This window comes from Punica granatum, chromosome 2, assembly GCF_007655135.1.
Source record: "Punica granatum isolate Tunisia-2019 chromosome 2, ASM765513v2, whole genome shotgun sequence".
Lineage (NCBI taxonomy): Eukaryota > Viridiplantae > Streptophyta > Magnoliopsida > Myrtales > Lythraceae > Punica > Punica granatum.
The window spans coordinates 15,094,335-15,113,356 of record NC_045128.1 but is presented as its reverse complement, the minus strand read 5'-3'; the positions used below and the strand labels follow the sequence as shown (position 1 = coordinate 15,113,356).

Genomic DNA, 19,022 nt, shown 5'->3' with positions numbered 1-19,022 from the left:
ATATATATAGGTGTTTGGGTCCGAATACCTTTTTTTTTTTTTATGATACTCGGATCCTACCCTGTAAAGAACATGTTCTAAGATTTTAGAATCAGACCCTATTGAGTCCTAGAACCAGAACCTACCCGGAACCTGTATTATACCACAGGTTCTAGATATCTTGTTGGAATCTGTAAAAAATTTTTGTCTCGTTAAATAAAACCGAAAATATTTCATCCATAATTAGTAATCATACAAAACAGAATGTCGACATAAATTTCGATTAATCCACAATACATCTACAACAAAAACTAATATGTCTCATCGATTCATCCACAAGACTAAACATTCGTAATACGATCAAGCTTCACCGAGGACACCCCGAGATTGTCGAACCAAAGCTACTAACGATAAGAAATGCAAGGCTTCCACTGAGTGACAAACAGACAGAGAGGGGAACATGGTAAAGTAAAAGAGAGAAATATGTTTGAATATAACTAGGGAAAATTATTATCGAGTCCGGATATCGGTACCGATTTTGGTTTTGGATACCCTATACGCAGAAATCGAAACCTGTTTTCACCGGTTCCTTATTTTAATACTTGGACCCTACCATATTTTCAATGCGAGTTACCCTGATCCTACCCTAACGGTTAGGTTCTGACCGGTTCCGGGTATACCTGGTATCCGTGCATACCCCTATATATACACATACATATACAAGTAAACAAACCGACTGGATACGAATCACATTGTTAGAGATAATAATCTCAAAATGTTCAAATCTAAATCATACCAAAGGTATACCCGAAGTCACAACAACTAACTATTTTATCAAGAAAGATCTATTCTTTTAAAAAAAAGAAGGTTAAACCATGTGCGAGATAGTTGGAGAACATGAAAGTTAAAACTTAGAGTGGGTTTGTTTCAACTTAATTAAATAAGTGCTTATAAGTTAATTGCAGTTAGTTATATGAGAAAATGAATATAAGAAAGACGGAAAGATGAGAGATAAAGCTATAAACTACTTAATTATTAAGCAAAAAAACACTTAATGAAATAGGTAAAAAAATTTAATTTAACTAAAGAAGTCATTCTTCATTTATTGGTAATTTTTTATCTCTCGCAAGACTTTTTTCATCCTTTCAACCTATACATTTATTTCCTTAACTAATTAAGTGCTTAATTTTTAAGCATGTAATTTATCAAATATCCCCTTATTAACATAGAGTGATCCACCTATTAACTTCAAGTAAAGTTGCCTTAAAATCCTTGTAATTTACTAATGATGTAAATAAAAACTCTTTGATATTCGTGCAATTTACCATCAAATATAAGTAATTTTACCTCAATTAATTTCTCAAAATATGTGTAATTTATGCACAATTGATCTATTTTCCTACGATTTTAATAAATTACTTACATGTACGTTGTAACCATTTGTAAAGTGATTGCACTTCAGCCCTTCCTATTAATGCACTTACTTATCAATTCCGAAAAAAATATTATTCAAAGGATTTACTAGGCTTTTTCTTTCTGATGGTATAGGAAGATTGTTTAAAGCTTGTCAATACCACGGTCTCATTAAAAGAACAAGAAATATATAATAGCAAAAAAGAACCCCTTTTTTTTGGCCAAAAATAACCTTAATCGGGTCCTACTCCGCTTTGATGAAATCCGATCTGCTCCTCTCTGTCTTTGTTTGCAGGAGCTTCCTGCGACATCCTGTGACATGTCCTGCAATCTACTCTGCAGAACTCCCCCGATCAAAGCTCTGTAAAATTCTGTCCTTTATTGGATCAAGCTTGGAAATTCATCCAAGACCTTGAACGAAGGGCAAGAACAATCCTCAGTAACCCGGAAGAAAGTGAGAGCTGCCAACGGATGCATGGAGGACGTGGAGATGGTCATTAATGTGGCACTGGCCAGCGTGGTCATGGTCCTCTCGAATGTCCAGGGCCTTTCCCTTGCAGCTAACCTGAACATTAGGAGATTGATTGTTGAAATGGATGCCAAATTGATTATTGAATGGGTAGTGGGAGCTGATTCTCCCAATCTGGTTCTTAAAGACCTCATTGCTGAATGCAGGACCATGTGTAGGCTGTTCGAAGAGATCGCCCCACGCCATATATATCGGGAAGCAAATTGTGCAGCACCCGACTGGAAGGAGATCATCAAGATCGTCTAGTTATCTTTTAATTCTGTTCCATCTGTTCTGAACTCGTTACTTTTTGAGGATGTAATGGGAGTTTCTTTACCAAGAGTGATTGCAGTTCCTGCTTAATTTTGCAATGAATCTCTAGTTTACCCCAAAAAAAAAAGAATTTTATTCCATCTTGGCTGTTCCCATGGCTTGAAGATGTTTCCAGGAGAAGAACGATCGAGTACTTGCTAAAATATAATATAAGAGATGGAAGAGCGTCAGTTTCTAAGATGATTACTTGTATACATTTATATATTTATAATAATAATAATAAAATTCCGTTGTTTAGACTTAGAGATATATAAAATCTCTGGTACGTTAGGATAATAATCTCATAATATTCAGATCCAAATAAAATAACATAATAATACTCTAAATCGCAGCTGCCTATTTTATCAAATGATAGATATTTCTGAAATCAACTATATATTTCGTTAATGGAGAAATTACACTCATGCAGGCATCTCAGTCTTTTTAAATATAATTTCCTAATAATACATTATTTGAATAACGGAAGATCCAACACATGGATACTCAAAGGGGTGGATATAATTTCTATTACAGGATATAATATGATTATATGTTTAGCTTCAACAGCTTTGTCATTTTTGTTCTAATCTTTTTTTAAATTTTGCTACTCCCGTCCTCAACCTTTCAATTTTTCCGTCTTAGTCCTGAAATTGAATTCCCGTCGATGGTACTAATGTGTATGTTAATTTTGATTTAATAAACTTTAAAATAGATATTACTTTTTAGAGATTTAAAAATTTAGAAAAAAGAAAAATAAAGGCTCCATAACGGGAAAGTGAAGGCTTGTTGCCAAAGAGGGAAGGAGGGAGGGCGTGGGGGGCGTTGGCCAGCGGCCCTTCGAGGTTGCTGACGTACTTAGGGGACACAAATGGTCTGAAAGGGAGGTGGTGCCCACCAGCCGACTCCTCAGAGGCCGAATCGACTGAGATCTTGAAGTTCAAATCTCCGAGAGCAACCTCAGTGGGGGGTGAAGACCGCAGGCTAACTCCCCCACCCCTCGAATCAACTGAGATCTCAACTTCGAGATCTAGGCTGATAGCACACTGCGAAAGTCGATTGGTTGGCACCATCCCTCCTCCAAGGTCGCTAATGTCCTTTTAGTATGCCAGTGACCTCAGGGACGGCCAGCCCCTCCCTAGCCCTCTGGCTTTCCATTTCTAATTTAATTGAGCCGGATTGACACACTATGAGAGTAAAGCTCTCTCAATGTGGATTTTCTACATTCACGATAAGTCGAATTTTACTTAAGTGAAACAAGCGTCGAACCGCGCAAACTGACCCACTTTGGTTCACAAGAGGAGTCCAAATTACATAAATCAATGGATATATATATATATATATGTCGGTTTTTTTTTTGGAAAGGAATTGGTGTAAATCCTCAATTTTTAGCATAGTTCTATTCTTCGTCCTAAATATTTTTGGTTCTCAAGCATTTATGGTTTGTCTATTTGTTGTCCTGGGGTTATATTTCCATAAAAAAATGCTAACGGGTATTGATTTATTGAAATAAAAAATACATTAAAAAAAAAGTGGCCGGAAGAAAGAAAGAACCAGAGAGATCTCAGTTTGGATTTGAGATCTCTCGATTAAAAGGGCTGCTGCCATCGAGACCCCGGTCCTCCAAATACACACTTCCCCTTACTCTGCCAATTTCTGATTTCTCTTTTCCTTTTTCTGTTTGGAATTCTGCAATATGAGTATTCAATTCATTTTACAAGAATTGAATTGAATTAGAATTTAGCAAGAATTCAATTCATTTGGAATTATCAATCTTAATTTAGAGTCCTTTATTTAAAGAAGTGCATTCCAAAAAAGATTACTCAATTAATTTCAGTTAGATTCCATTGTGCAGCAAGTTAGGTACAGAATCGTTACTGTATCCAAGTTTAGAAAGAAGATTGAAACATGCGCTTTCTCTGATGTTTTGAGGTTAGAAGAGTTACTGTAGGCAGGTAATTTATGTAAGCTTACAGAACAGTATGCTTTGTACATATATTTGATGGAACAAGATTCATTAATTCTAAAAAAACTAAAAAATTCCTAGGTTTTCCAAACAACATAATCCATTTATAATTGAATTGAATCGAATCGAACCGAATGAACTGAATTGAAATCATTTCTTGTAAGAATTGTTTTCGAATGAAGTAAACTTTGTGGTCTTTCGTATTTCAAAATATTTTATTTTAAATAAAATATATCTTGTCACTATTTCTGAAAGGAAAAATATACATCGTTTTGACCAATAGTGAACCAATGAACAAGTTTAGCCAAAAAAAAAAATTCGTGATGAAATGGAAAAATCGCTAAAACATTAAAATTAAAATTAACCTTCTTTTTTTTTTCTGTCTTTTCATGAAGTTACATGTTGTCTCTGAAACTAATGCGAATCTTTAATGATATATAGTTTAAAATTAGGATAAATTGCACTGGTGGTCCAAAATGTTTTACAAATGTTTCCTTATGGTCCAAAAAGTTTTTTTTTGCTACATGATGGTACAAAATGTTTCAAAGTTGTTTCATGATGGTACAAACCGTCAACTTGAGCTTAATGCCGTCAAGCCAACGCTGACGTGGCTACTACGTGTCACCTTCTTGCTGACGTGGCAGAAAAATTTAAAATAATTCTAAAAATTTTAAAACTTTTAAAACTTTTAAAACTTTTTAAAATAATTTTAAAATTTTAAAACTTTTAAAAATAATTTTTATTATTTTAAATTTAAATAATTTTAATATTAAAATTTAATTATTTTATAAAATTAAAATTTTTTTAAAATTATTTAAAAATTCTTTAAAATTTTTTAAAAATTTTAAAAAGTTATTTTAAAAAAATTTAAAATTTAAAATTTTTAAAAATAATTTTAAAATATTCAAAATTTAAAAATTTTTATTTTTTTTTTTCTAAATTTTTACTCTTTTTTGTATTTTTAATATTTTTTGTATTTTTAAAAAAATTTAAAAAAATGTAAAATTTTTTAAAAATAATTTTAAAATTTTCAAAATTTTAAAATATATTTTTTTTTTTTTTCAAAATTTTACTCTTTATTTGTATTTTTAATTTTTTTTGTATTTTTTTGGACTTTTAAAAATTTTATTTTCTCTTAAATGACGTGGCGCATTATGATTGGTTCCACGTAACAAAAGTGACACATAGGACGCTCCACGTCAGCAAAATGTTAACGGCGTTAGGGCCAATTGACGGTTTGTACCATCATGAAACAACTTTGAAACATTTTGTACTATCATGTAACGAAAAAAACTTTTTGGACCATAATGAAACATTTGTAAAACATTTTGGACTACCAGTGCAATTTACCCTTAAAATTAAACAGTTCCACTTCAACTTTCCCACATATACCAATAAAAGAGAAATTAAAGAGATTGGGACAAATTCATTAAAATAGATACTAATGAAAGAAATAGTGGTTAAATTCATTTAATGAAATTGATAGTCTTCCCCATTACGTTAGGAATAAATTTGGTGCAAATCTATATATAGTTTAAAACTAAAAGAGTTCCAATTCAACTTTCCACATAGACCAGTAAAAGAGAAATTAAAAAGACTGGGACAATTTCATTAAAATAGATACTAATGAAAGAAATGGTGGTTAAATTAATTTAATGAAATTGATAGTCTTCCCACATAACGTTAGTAATAAATTTGGTGCAAATTACTCCTCTTATTGCCAGTTCTCAAAGAAGCAAACTTAATTTTGTGAGTCTCTTCAGATCTCTCCTTGTCACATGAAAGGCTGACAAGAAGAAGATCTCTTTTATATCGCTCTTCCAGGTAATTACTAAGAAATTTTAAAAGAATTATTTTGAAAATCGTTTGTAAATGTTTTAAGTGAGGGATGGTCTTCATTTATGATTTTATGACTAAGGAAATCCATTTGGAGCTAACCATATAAAATAGCATATTAGCATGTGCATGTAAAAGAATCCATTTAGAGCTGAACATATATGTTATCTTTGATTTATGATTGCTTCTTGTTTAGTTCTTGATTTTGTTTTCAAGGACTCACTCTTATTTCTCGCAAAACAAGTTTGCTCGATAGTGGTGTTGAATCTCGAGCTTAGAGATAAAAGTTATCAACATTCTCTTGCGTTTTATCCCTGATGGAGATACTTTTTGCATGTTTAAAACAGTCAGGTTTCCTTGACCAGAAAGATGGCATTCATCCAAGGGGTTATCATTATGCTCGTTTTAGCATCTGCTCATAATGGGATAAGTATCGTAGAAGCACAACTCGATCCAGGAGTTTGTTACGGGAGGCAGGGAAGTAATCTTCCTCCGGCTTCTAAGGTTGTGGCAATGTACAAGCAATATGGTATTAGAAACATGAGGCTCTTTGATCCAGACCTAGATGTTCTCACAGCACTCAAGGGACAGCAGATACAAGTCACTCTAGGCGTGCACAACCAAGATCTACCGAAGTTGGTGGTGATTGATGCAGCAAAGTCATGGTACGGTAGTATTCGTTTGATAGAATCGATTTCTTATTATTTCAATACGATTATACCTGTGACAGATTCTAGATTACATTTATTGACTAAAAAGAAAAATTCATTTGATACAGGTACAACACATACGTACAAAACTTTCCGGATGTTCCTATCAGGCTTATAGCTGTTGGCAACGAAGTCATCCCGGGAGAGTTCTCTCAGTATGTCTTACCAGTGATGCAAAACTTCCAGACCATCATCAGCAGCTCCAACGGGACGGTGATTGGAGTCACAACTGTAGTCTCCATGGACACCATGAGTGCCACTTACCCGCCTTCAAGCGGTGCATTCAAGGCTGAGGCATCCAGTGTAATGACCGGTCTGCTCTCGTTTTTGGCTAGCCATAATTATCCCCTATTGCTAAACGCGTATCCCTACTTTCCATATGCTGCAAACCCCGGAGACGTGTCACTGGCCTACGCACAGTTCACTGCACCAGGTCCAGTGGTGCACGATGGTGGACTAGACTACTGGAACCTTCTCGATGCTATGGTCGACTCTGTCTACGCAGCAATGGAGAAAGTCGGCATGCCTAATGTGGCCATCTTAATTTCAGAGTCCGGTTGGCCTTCTGCTGGAAATGGGGACTTCACAACCGCTGGTCTTGCCGCCACTTACAATCAGAATCTCTTGAAGAAATTCAGCAGCCAAACCGGGACTCCAAGAAGACCCTCCAATAAGCTGACTGGGTACATTTTTGCAATGTTCAATGAGGACCTTAAACCTACTGGTATAGAACAGCACTGGGGTTGTTCTATCCCGATGGCACACCCGTTTATCGTGTTTTCGGCTAGTAATTATTGATATATAAGTAGAGAGCAAAAGCTCAATTGCTTTCTCATTCCATGATCCTTTCATGTAACGTGAGTTCTCTAAATAACCCGTATGTATTACATTGAAAAGGCTGCCTTTAGCCTATATCCTAATGGAAGTACTGCTTCTTTTTGCCGTGTTCGTCGGGGATCTAAAAGCAGCTCCTGACAAGCAAAAATTCGAGTAATTTTATCAGGATTCTATCCCATGTCTGTTTGTCAGAAGAACAGATAGTTGCTACACCATATAAAGGACGTCCAAGAGACTTGATTGCCTTTATTAAAATTTAATACGGGGCATTTTATTTATTTAATAAGATTAATTTTAATTAATATAAATATTTTATTTTCTGTATTTTATATGTTGAGTTGCTAATTAAATTTTTATACTTGAGTTATTCTAGTATTATTTTGAATTGATTACCAAAAGAGATTGTTTCAGGAAAGCGTTTCAATGTAATCTTTTTATCTAAAATATTTTTAATAAAAAATAGAATGATTTTGTTAGAAAAGATAGTAAAAAGTATTAAAAAAAAATACAACAGCACTTGCAACTTGCTCTATATAAGAGAATTGAACTGCTCAACCATCAAAAAAATAAAAACGGAGATGGAACTGGGAAAAAATACAAAATTAAAGAGGGTTCTTGGCAGGAAAAAAAAATACTTTTGTGGAGATAATTCATTATAGAGAAAAAATAGTTGATGGAGGAGAAAAATAAGGGGAAAGTTGAATTAAATTGGAATAGTAAATAGGAAGTATATTATTAAAGAGCGGTAAAGCAGTGTCACACATTTTCGCTTTTTTCGATGTGACACCTGGTATTCGAAAATCCAATTGGGTCTTGACGAATTTAGTCCAATCGGGTCGGCTCACAAAGGATTAAAGATCTCACAGTATAGATTTTTTGCATTCACAATGACTCCAACTCGAGACCTTATTTAAATGGAACAAGTGCCGAATCACTTGAACCAACTTACTTTGGTTGTAACACACAATTTACATATCGATTTTTTGTGAAGATTTTTTCTTTTTCAAGAAAATATTTAATCTTTTATCCATGAATCAGATAAATTTCTTATATTTCAAGAATTATTTTTAAATGTCTTTTCTTGATTTTTGATGTAATAATCTAGAGTCATAATTCTTATAAAAATGAAATAATCAAAAAATTGAAAGAATAGAAAGTATCTTTCTAATAAACTTCTATTGTCCGTCCACAAATAGAAAAAAAATTAGGGTCTATTAGTGTTTTTTAATAATATAATTAATCATTACAGAAAGAACATCTTTACCAATCTATTCCAATCTATAAAGAGCATAGAGCAAGACGTGAGAGCTCTATTCCCCAACTGTCAGTGCGTGGTCCAGTACGAGCTAATATTTCATCAATTTTTTAAATCTAAATGAAGATAATCAACATATATAATGCAAATAAAATATATATATATAATACCCAATAGATTTATCACTATAAATTATGAGCTAAAGATGATGAATAAAAGTACTTATTATATTCTTGTAAAAATAATAACATCATATACATAAATAAAAATACGAATAGATTTATCACTATAAATCATGAGCGATTGAAAGATGATGATAATTAATTATTATACTGTTATAAAAATACTAACGACATATACATATATATAAATCAACCTTAGAGAGTCTCGGTAAGGATAGAAGATATGGGTAAAATGAATTTTTTATGTCCATAATATATAAGACGTTGAATTTGGAAAAATATCTTTTATCTCGATGAGTTATTGTAAATAGTCGAGAAGATTTTTAATTTCTCAAGAAGATATAATTATATATCTACACATACAGATAATATGGATATATATCCAAAGTTCGTTGAATATTATATAAGAAAAAAAGGAAAAAATCATTGAATCAGAATTGAAAAATCGAATATACGGATCTCTCAACTAAAATCTAATTATCTGATATTGTTGATTAATCATGAGCTAAGAGTTAGAAAATGGAGTTTCCACGAAATTGTTGTTCAGCTTGTATATTTATTATAATGACATAAATATAGATACTTAGTATTCGTATTTTTTGAGCCTTGATTTTCAATTTATTTGAAAAATGAAAATAGATGTACATATATATAGATACCATGAGTGACGCAACGCGACCGTCATATTTCTTCTCCTTCTCTTTAAAACACCCTCAAGCCCGTAAAACCAGGTTCTCTTTAAAATACCCTCTCTAAACCCTCTCTTCTCCTTTCCGCTGCTGCTGTTGCTGTTGGTATTAGGACCGCTGGGAGTGAGGCTGTCTGTCCTTCCCTACCCTTCATTGCTTCCGCTGTCTTTTCTCTTCCGCTTCAGAAGGGTTTCTGCCATTCACCAGAGTGAAAGAGGCAAGTGACGGATTCTTTGGTGGGGTTCTCTGAATTTGTGATTGTTTTCATTGCAAGAACCCCCAAAGTCTCAGCGGGGTCAACGTGCCCCCTTTGCCCCAATTTCATCTCCGCCCTCGGGAGGCTACAGAGGGTTCCTGTTAAGCTTCGATTTGGCGCCGACAGATTGAGATTTCTCTTTCTAACTTCTCGTTCTGCCCCTGTTTGTAAAACCCCACCTTTGCTTCTCTTCAAAAGAAGCCTTTTTGGCATTGAATTTCACCTTTGTGATAGATATGAGTTAATTCTGCTTATTGGATTTGGTTTTAGTTGTTTACTCATTGTTGGTTGTGATTCGCACATAGCTGCAAACATGCTTCACTGAGTCGAATTTCGTGTTGCAGGATGGCTACGAGTCTCGGAACGAATACGGATATATCAAGAAGTCTAGCAGCTACAGTTAAACCATCTTTTGGAAAGCCCCGAACCCGCCAACTCTGTCAATTCGGCGCATCAGTTGGTTCTGTTAGTAGGAAGTGTCAGCTTCTGTCTGTCAATAGTGGAGCAGCACAAGCTAGAACGCGTGCTAGGAGCCTATCTAAGGATTCAAGTGTCATCACCGCTGTAATGGATGGTGAGAATCTCAGCTACAAAAAAGCTGGGGTGGATATTGATGCGGGGTCGGAGCTTGTCCGGAGAATAGCAAAGATGGCTCCTGGGATTGGAGGCTTCGGAGGTCTTTTCCCTTTCGGTATGTTTCTACTGCATGTTCTTCAACTGCCTACAATCAATAGTCAGTGCGCTCAGTTTGTTATCCTCGTAGCTTGAGGAAAAATTGCAATTAGGATGCGTGAATTGTTGCTGTCTGGTCTCAATGCTGAGCATATCAGATATGATTGCTGATAATGCCTTTTTCGTACTGTGTTCAGCAGTTCATTATCAGCTCTTGTTGTAATGAGACCCCATCCCTCAGAAGTTTCTTGTTTTATCTGAAAACTAGTGGCAGTTAGATTAGTTTTCAATCACCTTTGGAGTATGATAATATGCAGGAATGGTCAATTGCAGACGATTCTGTCACCTCCTAATCTTCTTTCCGGTACAAGTGGGGTTTGCTTATGGAGGTTTGATTTGCTGATGAAGTTTTCCATGAACAGGGGATTCTTACCTTGTTGCTGGAACGGATGGAGTGGGAACTAAACTCAAACTTGCATTTGAAACGGGACTCCATGAAACTATTGGAATTGATCTGGTAAGAAAAGAAGCCTATGTGTCATGCCTTATTGGTTAAAATTATTTGTTTCTAACTTGTTTTATTTGTAGGTTGCTATGAGTGTGAATGACATAGTTACTTCTGGCGCGAAACCTTTGTTTTTCCTTGATTATTTCGCGACGAGCAGTCTTGATGTCGACCTCGCTGAGAAGGTATGGGATATTTGGTAATAGTTTTTCATAGTTTTGGGTTCTTTAAAAGTGAACAATTTCTCATACATTTTTTCCAACAAAATGGATGGATATTGTAGCAAAATTATCTTTCCCCATCTTCCGGTTTTCTCAATAAAGTAATGATAAAGGTTTGGAGACGGATCTGTGCCATAAAATGCATAATTTTGTTTAGAAATTTGTTTTATTTTATTATTTTTATTTTTTGTGCAGGTCATAAAAGGTATTGTGGATGGGTGTGAACAATCAGGATGTGTTCTGTTGGGGGGAGAGGTATCTTAGTCCCTTTCTTATACTGCTTTTGTGCTCCTAATGCTGACTTGTTGAGGTCTGACTTAAAAAATAAAGATCAATACCATTTATGCCTGGAAGGCCATATTATTACATGCAGCACAATAATTGTTGCAATATACTGCCATTAATGGTAATCCAAAGTCTAGTTTGGGGTCTTTGGAGACGGGCCCCAAGTACAAATGGTGACAAATTCAGAAATGCTGTAATAATTGCAATAAGAAGAGCATTGATCGGATCTTTCTCTTACAGTGCAGTTTTGAGTGAGTGGTTAAAAGGGTCCTTTTTTCTTTTTTTGGCAGACAGCAGAAATGCCTGACTTCTACAAAGAGGGTGAATATGATCTCAGTGGATTTGCCGTAGGCAGTGTGGACAAGGGTTCAGTCATAGATGGAAGAGACATTGTGGCGGGTGACGTCCTCATTGGTTTGCCATCAAGTGGGGTTCATTCCAACGGTTTCTCACTTGTCAGAAGGTACCCAACTATTCGTATGTCAGAAACCCAAATATTATATAAGCAGATATGTTGTACCCTTTCCCCCCAAAAAAATTACATGCTTAACAAAAGGATACTCTCGTTACAGAGTTGTGGCCAGAAGTGGTCTCTCATTAAAGGACCTGCTTCCCGGTGGAGATGTTACATTAGGAGAAGCTCTCATGGCTCCAACTGTTATATATGTGAAGCAGGTTATTACTTTTCCCTCTTTTCTGTAATTTCATGGACTTTACTGCATCAAACAGTGATCTCATTGCGTGCTGCTGCGGGAAAATCAGGTTCTTGACCTTATCAGCCGAGGAGGTGTGAAAGGGATCGCGCACATAACTGGTGGCGGTTTCACCGACAATATACCTCGAGTTTTTCCCAAAGGTCTTGGTGCTGTTATAAATAAGAATTCTTGGCCTGTCCCTCAACTCTTCAAGTGGATGCAAGAGGTAAGGAACGCATTTCACATTTATTGCCTTTGAAAAATTCCACAGCCATTGAGGAAAACTGTTGATGTCAGGAAATAGAGATAGAGTCAATGAGGCAATAGTCTTACTGGGGATGAATCCAATCCAATTGATCTTATTAATATTTATTCATTAACATATAATAGACTGTCAGCTCCCGGTTGAAATGTATGAAATCACGTTCTACATTTCACAACATGACATCTTGGTTTAGACATGTCATCTTGGGTGAACTGGAGAACTTATCCCAGTACATGATGGTTCAAATGTGTTCTAGACCATTGCCAGGAAATGGGCCAGGCAGTTGGACAATTGATAATGACTTTCGGTTACGCAGCTCTGTGCTTTTCCTTTTTCCCATGTTTTATTGACATTGAGTAACTGACACTTCATGCTGCCATACTTAAGGTGGGAAACATCGAAGATTCTGAGATGAGGCGGACATTTAACATGGGCATCGGGATGGTCCTGGTGGTTAGCGCTAAGGCAGCCCAAGGGATACTCGTTGACGAAAAAATGGTTGCTTACCGGATCGGAGAAGTTGTTAGTGGAGGAGGAGTAAACTATTGCTAGCAGGTTCGCACAATGCCTTCCAGTCCATTATATTACATTTTTTTTCGTTGTGGCGGCATGACAACATGGGGGATGAGATATATCTTGCAGCCCCTTGTAGTCCTTGGTCATTCATAACATTGATTTTTTTACACCCCTAAGAACATGAGTAACCTTGTATTTGGTTTCGGTTGAGCCTCTATTATAAAATGACAATAAATCAAGTCCAGGTGACTCGAACAGATGGCTCGTGAAATGTTCTGTAAAATAAAGGAAGCAACATCTCTGGGGTGGGGTTTGTACGAAAGCAAGCATGATAATTCGCCAACAATTGGTTACGATTTTGGCTTTTGCGGTAGATGAAATGCTTGTATTATGATGAAAAGCTAAATTCTCAGTGTCTTTAATTAGTTGTGCACAAATTCGAACTCTTATTTTCCTTTCTCCCGTAATAAATTTAAGGTAGATGTCACCATCAAATTCCAATACGAACCCCCGGCCGGACAGATCCAGTATTCCACGGCTCTCTAGTCATTTATCCATATCGGTCGGCATCAAATGAGCTGCCGCAGCTTTATACAGTCCTCTTGGAAGTAAATCCTGCATGCCTTCCAAGACAAGGTTGAAAAGGAAAAGAAAAATGACCGTTTTTATTTAGTTGATTGATTGATAAATGGGGATCATGATGAATGAACGGCTAAATTTATCCGCTATCAAAGCCGCCCCATTGCTTCTCGAGAAGGCCTAGGTGCCTGCTTAAAGATCATGAACCAAGTTGGTGGCTGATACTTCCCCAGTTCTAACCGACAATCAAAACTTGCTAGTTGAATCCTAGATAATTTCATCGTCGGTTGCTGAGAAACGATTTACTGCAGTTGATTTCTGATATATAAACTTGTATTGAGTCTTGTACTGCAGTTACATATATTTCTTAACTGAAATGAGAAAGATGGGCAATCAGAACTTTTCTGCTCAGGAATCTTACCACGCTTCCTTTCTTGATTATATGATTCGGTCATTTCAACTTGAAACCAAGGATATAGCCCATTGAGATTTTCAGCTTTAGGGACTTCCCTACCCCAACCTGCAGTGTAGAAAGAGTTTGTTCAATCTTTGAAACGGTTCAAAGCTATGTTTTATCACTGAGAATTGAAACCGAGTCTAAGTGAGGACTCATAGGACTCACTGTTTCCTCCATTAGAGAATTCTGCTTCGAACAAACGTCCTTCTTGGTGCAGCGGTAAAATGTGCTCAAATGTGCTTTAAAATTCCGAAAAAGGTGAAAATGCAATGTTTTGAAAGTTTTAGGGCAGATATGTAAATTTCACCCGACCAAACCAGTTTAGTTCAATTGGTTCAAATCAGCTCCCAACGACGTGGAATTTTAGGGTGCGGTTAGTTCCCGCATCACTGTACGAACGAACGCGCGGGTACTTCGTGCCCGCAGGCCGGCTGTCCCAACTATGTATGAGACGTCATAAACGGCTTCTTCCCTCTTGGGCGATAAAAATCCGTTGTTGTTTGGTTGTGCAGTGTTGAATGGGTAATCAATTTCAAATGCCCTTTGATCAAATATAACACCACCTAAGGTCGAAATCCCTTCCAACTGGAATTGGACAAAGTAGTCGGGCAAAATAGAGTAGCAGCCTATAAAAATTTTCCATTCTCTACCCAACCATAATCTGCCATCCCGGTTTTCCGTCCGCAGAGTCCAAATGTCGACGTTTGAGACCCTGAGAGTCACCGACTCCTTCAGATGCAATGCATACTTGAGGATGAAATGCTGCGGGATTTCTCACAGGGACGGTTGCAGATTGTTTACTTAATCAACGACCAGAAACAAAAAAGAGATGCACTAAAAAAAATCAAGTGAATCATTAGTTTACACACCGAACACACTTTATCTTGAGCTCCTTCCACGTTGAAAGTACTAAACGGCAACACATTACCCATCAAATGTTCGAGCAAAATCAAGCGTTCGCTTATTGTCGCTACCGACTTTGAAGTGTTTTGTTAGTACACGTAAAACTATTTTCAAAAATTCAAAAATAGAACAAAATTGAGGCGGGGTTTGTCGAGGCATTCAAAAAAAATGAGTTCACCGATGACTCTTATCTTTGATCTTTTTATTTGAAGGAATTCGATGCAATGATATTCATTCTCAATTTAGATTAGTCAAAATGTATGGTAGTCTTTCTCAATTTAGAGCGGTCAAGATGTTTTGGACCTCCTTTACAATAATTTAAAAAAAAAAACCTTTATGACTTATCACAATGTACAATTTAATGTAAATAATTTCCTTCCCATATAATAAAAACTTTGGAAAAATAATCTAATACAAGTTCCCAAAACAAGAGTTAGAAAATGTACAATTTAATGTAAATAATTTCCTTCCCATATAATAAAAACTTTGGAAAAATAATCTAAGACAAGTTCCCAAAACAAGAGTTAGAAAATTGTTCAATTTCCTTTTTGATATAGAAGGACAACAAATCTACAACCCCGAACTGATGCCACCTGCCTATCAAAGAAAGAGAAAAATGGGGAGGGGGAAGAATAAAAATGGAAAAACAGCTTGTGCCATTTTTTTTTATAGGTACTTCTGAACATGACCTTACAAGTTACAACGTACATATTTATTTGTATATGAAAAAGAAGTCGAAAGCGGCTCCAATTCATTGTCAATTCAGTTTGTAACTTTCTCCTTTTTTATCTTTATACGAAAGCCCATAGATGACATTCCTCGGGCCACTCACATTCTGATCACCTTAGGCTCCGTTCAGAGTCAAGTCGGGGCAGCTATCAAGCTACAAATCTAGTAGGGAGTATGCTTTGGTTGGAAGGGTAATAACTTGCCGCATGTATATGAAGTCGTAGCTCTCTACCAAAACTACAGTATCGGGAACATGAGCTCTCTGAGCCAAACATAGGACATTCTCACTGCACCCAAGGGGACTAACTTACAAGTGAGTCTCGGTGTGCTGAATCAAGTTCCCCCTAGCTTGGCGGAAATTGAATGGTACTCTTTGAATTTCGATTACACGTTGTTACGGTTGATATAAGCCTAACTGATATTATAACTCACGGTATTAATGTACCGAACCATTTGGCCTATGTGACATGCTACAGTGTGGCTTGCAGGGCTAGTAAGCCTGCTAAGGATCTGGATTGACTCAATGTTTTCAAATCCGGGCCAGGATGAGGCTAGTAAGCCATCGAACTGAGACTCTTCATTGACTCGCGTATGTACTAGTTCAACTGGTTTAATCACCGGTTTTACTATTTTTTTTATTTTCAATAAATTATAAAATTTAGGATTATTGAAACAAACATAAAGAATAAATATGGAAAAAAAATTAAAATTGATGAACTCTGCCATAAAAATACTTTTATAACTCTCTTGAATTTTTTAAAATTACAATTTAAAAAAAAGTGCCACAAGCGATAAATAAGATTGAGATTCACTGTACGAATATTCAGAGATATTAATTTATAAAATTACTTTTACACGACAATGACTGTGAAGTAAACCTAAAATTTGAAAAAAAAAAAAAAAGCATCTTGCAATTGTATATGTCCTATTTTTACACGATACCATATTCGACAAATTCTCTTCTAGTTTTTCTAGTAATAGAATGGGAAATGTAATGGGAGGCTCATTGGGTCAATGGGTCAATCAAATTTACAGATTTGGTCAAGTTTTCTAATTGGGTTTTTGTTAAACCCGCTCTAGACAAGGCAGCTAGTCACATGATGACCGGTTGGGTGGGCGGAGTTTAAAAACAGTACTAGATTGGTGGTCTGGCTCAACCAATAGAATTACGCATACACGATGTGAAATTGAATATGAATTTATGGCCCGTTTGGTAATGCAAAATGAGTTTTTACAGCACCGGGCCTGTTAAGAAGACTCCTCTTAAAGGGCCTAAAGGGATCTCGGATTGCTTCCTCTTCGATCCTTAGAACTTGACGCAATGGTTCCCAAGTTAACCGAAACAGAGCAATGTCAAAACCAAGCTACCAAACTAAGTGTGTGCTCGATAACTCAAATTAAATTATAAAAATTAATTTTCAACACTTAAATTTATTCAGCTTGTTTGATGAATATAACAAAAAAAATGACTTAATTTAATAGACTTAAGTAAAAAAAAAAGGCTTTTAATGATTAGTAACGAGGACCTACTTAATGATTAAGCACTTAATGGCTGAATCAGTCAGGTGGGATCATTTTCTCATATTTGCAGCGGTTCCCCTAAGTTTTCCGTAATCGCAATTTGATCCCATTTTCTGATTTTATCGCAAAAGGTTAGAGAAAGAGATGGAGGGAGGGGGTATGGCAATTTAAGGGAAGGGGCAGTGGTGGCTCCGATCTGGCAACAATCGCCCAGGATAAGACCTCGCCTGGGCAGTGGTGGCTACGATCGAAATCACCACCATCTGAAATCTCTCTCTCTCTCTCTCTCTCTTCAAAATCGAAGAAAAAGAGGGACTCGGAATTAGAGCTGTGGGGACTCCAAAACATGCTTCCTCAGCACCAAATGAGATCGTTGATGCCCTCTGACTCAATCCTCGATTCCCAAGCAGTGGTAGCTCTAATCTCGACCACTGTTGCTCAAGCGAGGTTGCTGGCGACTGCTGGTGTGGCTAGCAACCTCACCTAGGACGATGGTGGGCAACACTGTCCCCTCCGTTCTTGATCCAAACCTTAATTCCTTTTTTATTTTACAACTTTATTGTTATATTTTCAATATTCTGTTATTTTTAAAATTTTATAATAAGATGTGGGCCAAAAGTGAAAAAATTTAAAGTATTGGGTAACTATATAAATATAATTTCAGCACTTATAATATTTACTCAACCAACATGTTTTATTTAATCAATTAAGCACTTTCGTGTTAAGATCTTAAATTTTTAACACCTAAAATTAATTTCAAACAAACATATGCTAATCTTTATCATTCTTTAACCAGTTTATTATTTACCAGTTCATTTTCTTGCGAATTCCATTCCGCTTCAATTTGGTTCTACACTACCAGAAATAGTCACGTTTGGTAGGCGGGAATAGAATGGTATTGTATGGAATGAAATGCTCATTTGTTCATTTCACTTCATTTTCTTATATAGTGTCACTTGTGATAGTTGGAAAGGGCATTCCCTTATGATCATATTTTTCCATCATTTTGATGGAATGAGCATTCTCTTTAAAAAGAAATTCCCTCATTTCATGCTATTTGTTGTGAAGTATCATATATGTTCTTTTAATTTATATATCTAAAAATATCTATAATTTGATATCTTGGTAAATAAGTTTAATATTATAATTATATTCCTTCATTTGATAATGATTATTAAAAAAATCATAAATTTTCACTCGGTATCATTACATTTCCCAATATAAAATCCATTCATTTCTATTTCATTCCATTCTCACGCATCAAACGAGACCTTATACTATCAAGAAATCAATTCCACCAATGCAGCTTGTAGATGGTTTTCTTTAACAGTTGCAAGTCATGCAGACCATCATTTGTTTGTTGTTTTGATTTATGTAACACATTATGAGAGCTTGCAAATCTCTTCCTCCTTTCTATCTAGGTCAATCTGGAAGTAGGAGACAGGAGGGGCATCATGGATCTTCTTTAAGTCTCTTTTGTAGCACTTGGAGGAGTGACTGCATCTCATGATGGTGTATGTCAACCTTGGTATCAAGCTAGTTGACCCTAGTTGTAAGTAGGTCCACTTTAATTCCAATGGAAGAGAGGAAAAGGTTTTGAGATATGGCATTCTCTAACTTCTAGTTGAGGACAGCCTCCCTGGAGGTAACTGATTTGGTTCTTTCTTATTTGTGACAACCGGTTAGATTAGGAACTTTGAAGGTATGGGTATGCCTCCCTTCACCGTTTGTAAA

At 35.9% G+C, this 19,022-nt stretch overlaps 2 protein-coding genes across 2 annotated transcripts; both read left to right on the top strand.

The window, feature by feature from the left end:
* Positions 1-5,905: 5,905 nt before the first annotated feature.
* On the top strand, positions 5,906-7,657 carry LOC116197380 (glucan endo-1,3-beta-glucosidase-like). Its single transcript, XM_031527516.1, has 3 exons — positions 5,906-5,999; positions 6,359-6,676; positions 6,790-7,657. The coding sequence occupies exons 2-3, from the start codon at positions 6,381-6,383 to the stop codon at positions 7,517-7,519; spliced, it is 1,026 nt and encodes a 341-aa protein (XP_031383376.1). The 5' UTR covers positions 5,906-5,999; positions 6,359-6,380; the 3' UTR covers positions 7,520-7,657.
* A 2,069-nt stretch (positions 7,658-9,726) lies between these two features.
* Positions 9,727-13,521, top strand: LOC116197681 (phosphoribosylformylglycinamidine cyclo-ligase, chloroplastic-like). The gene is made up of 9 exons (XM_031527881.1): positions 9,727-9,901; positions 10,285-10,631; positions 11,035-11,129; positions 11,201-11,302; positions 11,534-11,593; positions 11,914-12,086; positions 12,196-12,298; positions 12,386-12,544; positions 12,971-13,521. Exons 2-9 carry the CDS (start codon positions 10,286-10,288, stop codon positions 13,133-13,135), a joined length of 1,203 nt encoding a protein of 400 aa, XP_031383741.1. The 5' UTR covers positions 9,727-9,901; position 10,285; the 3' UTR covers positions 13,136-13,521.
* Positions 13,522-19,022: the final 5,501 nt, after the last annotated feature.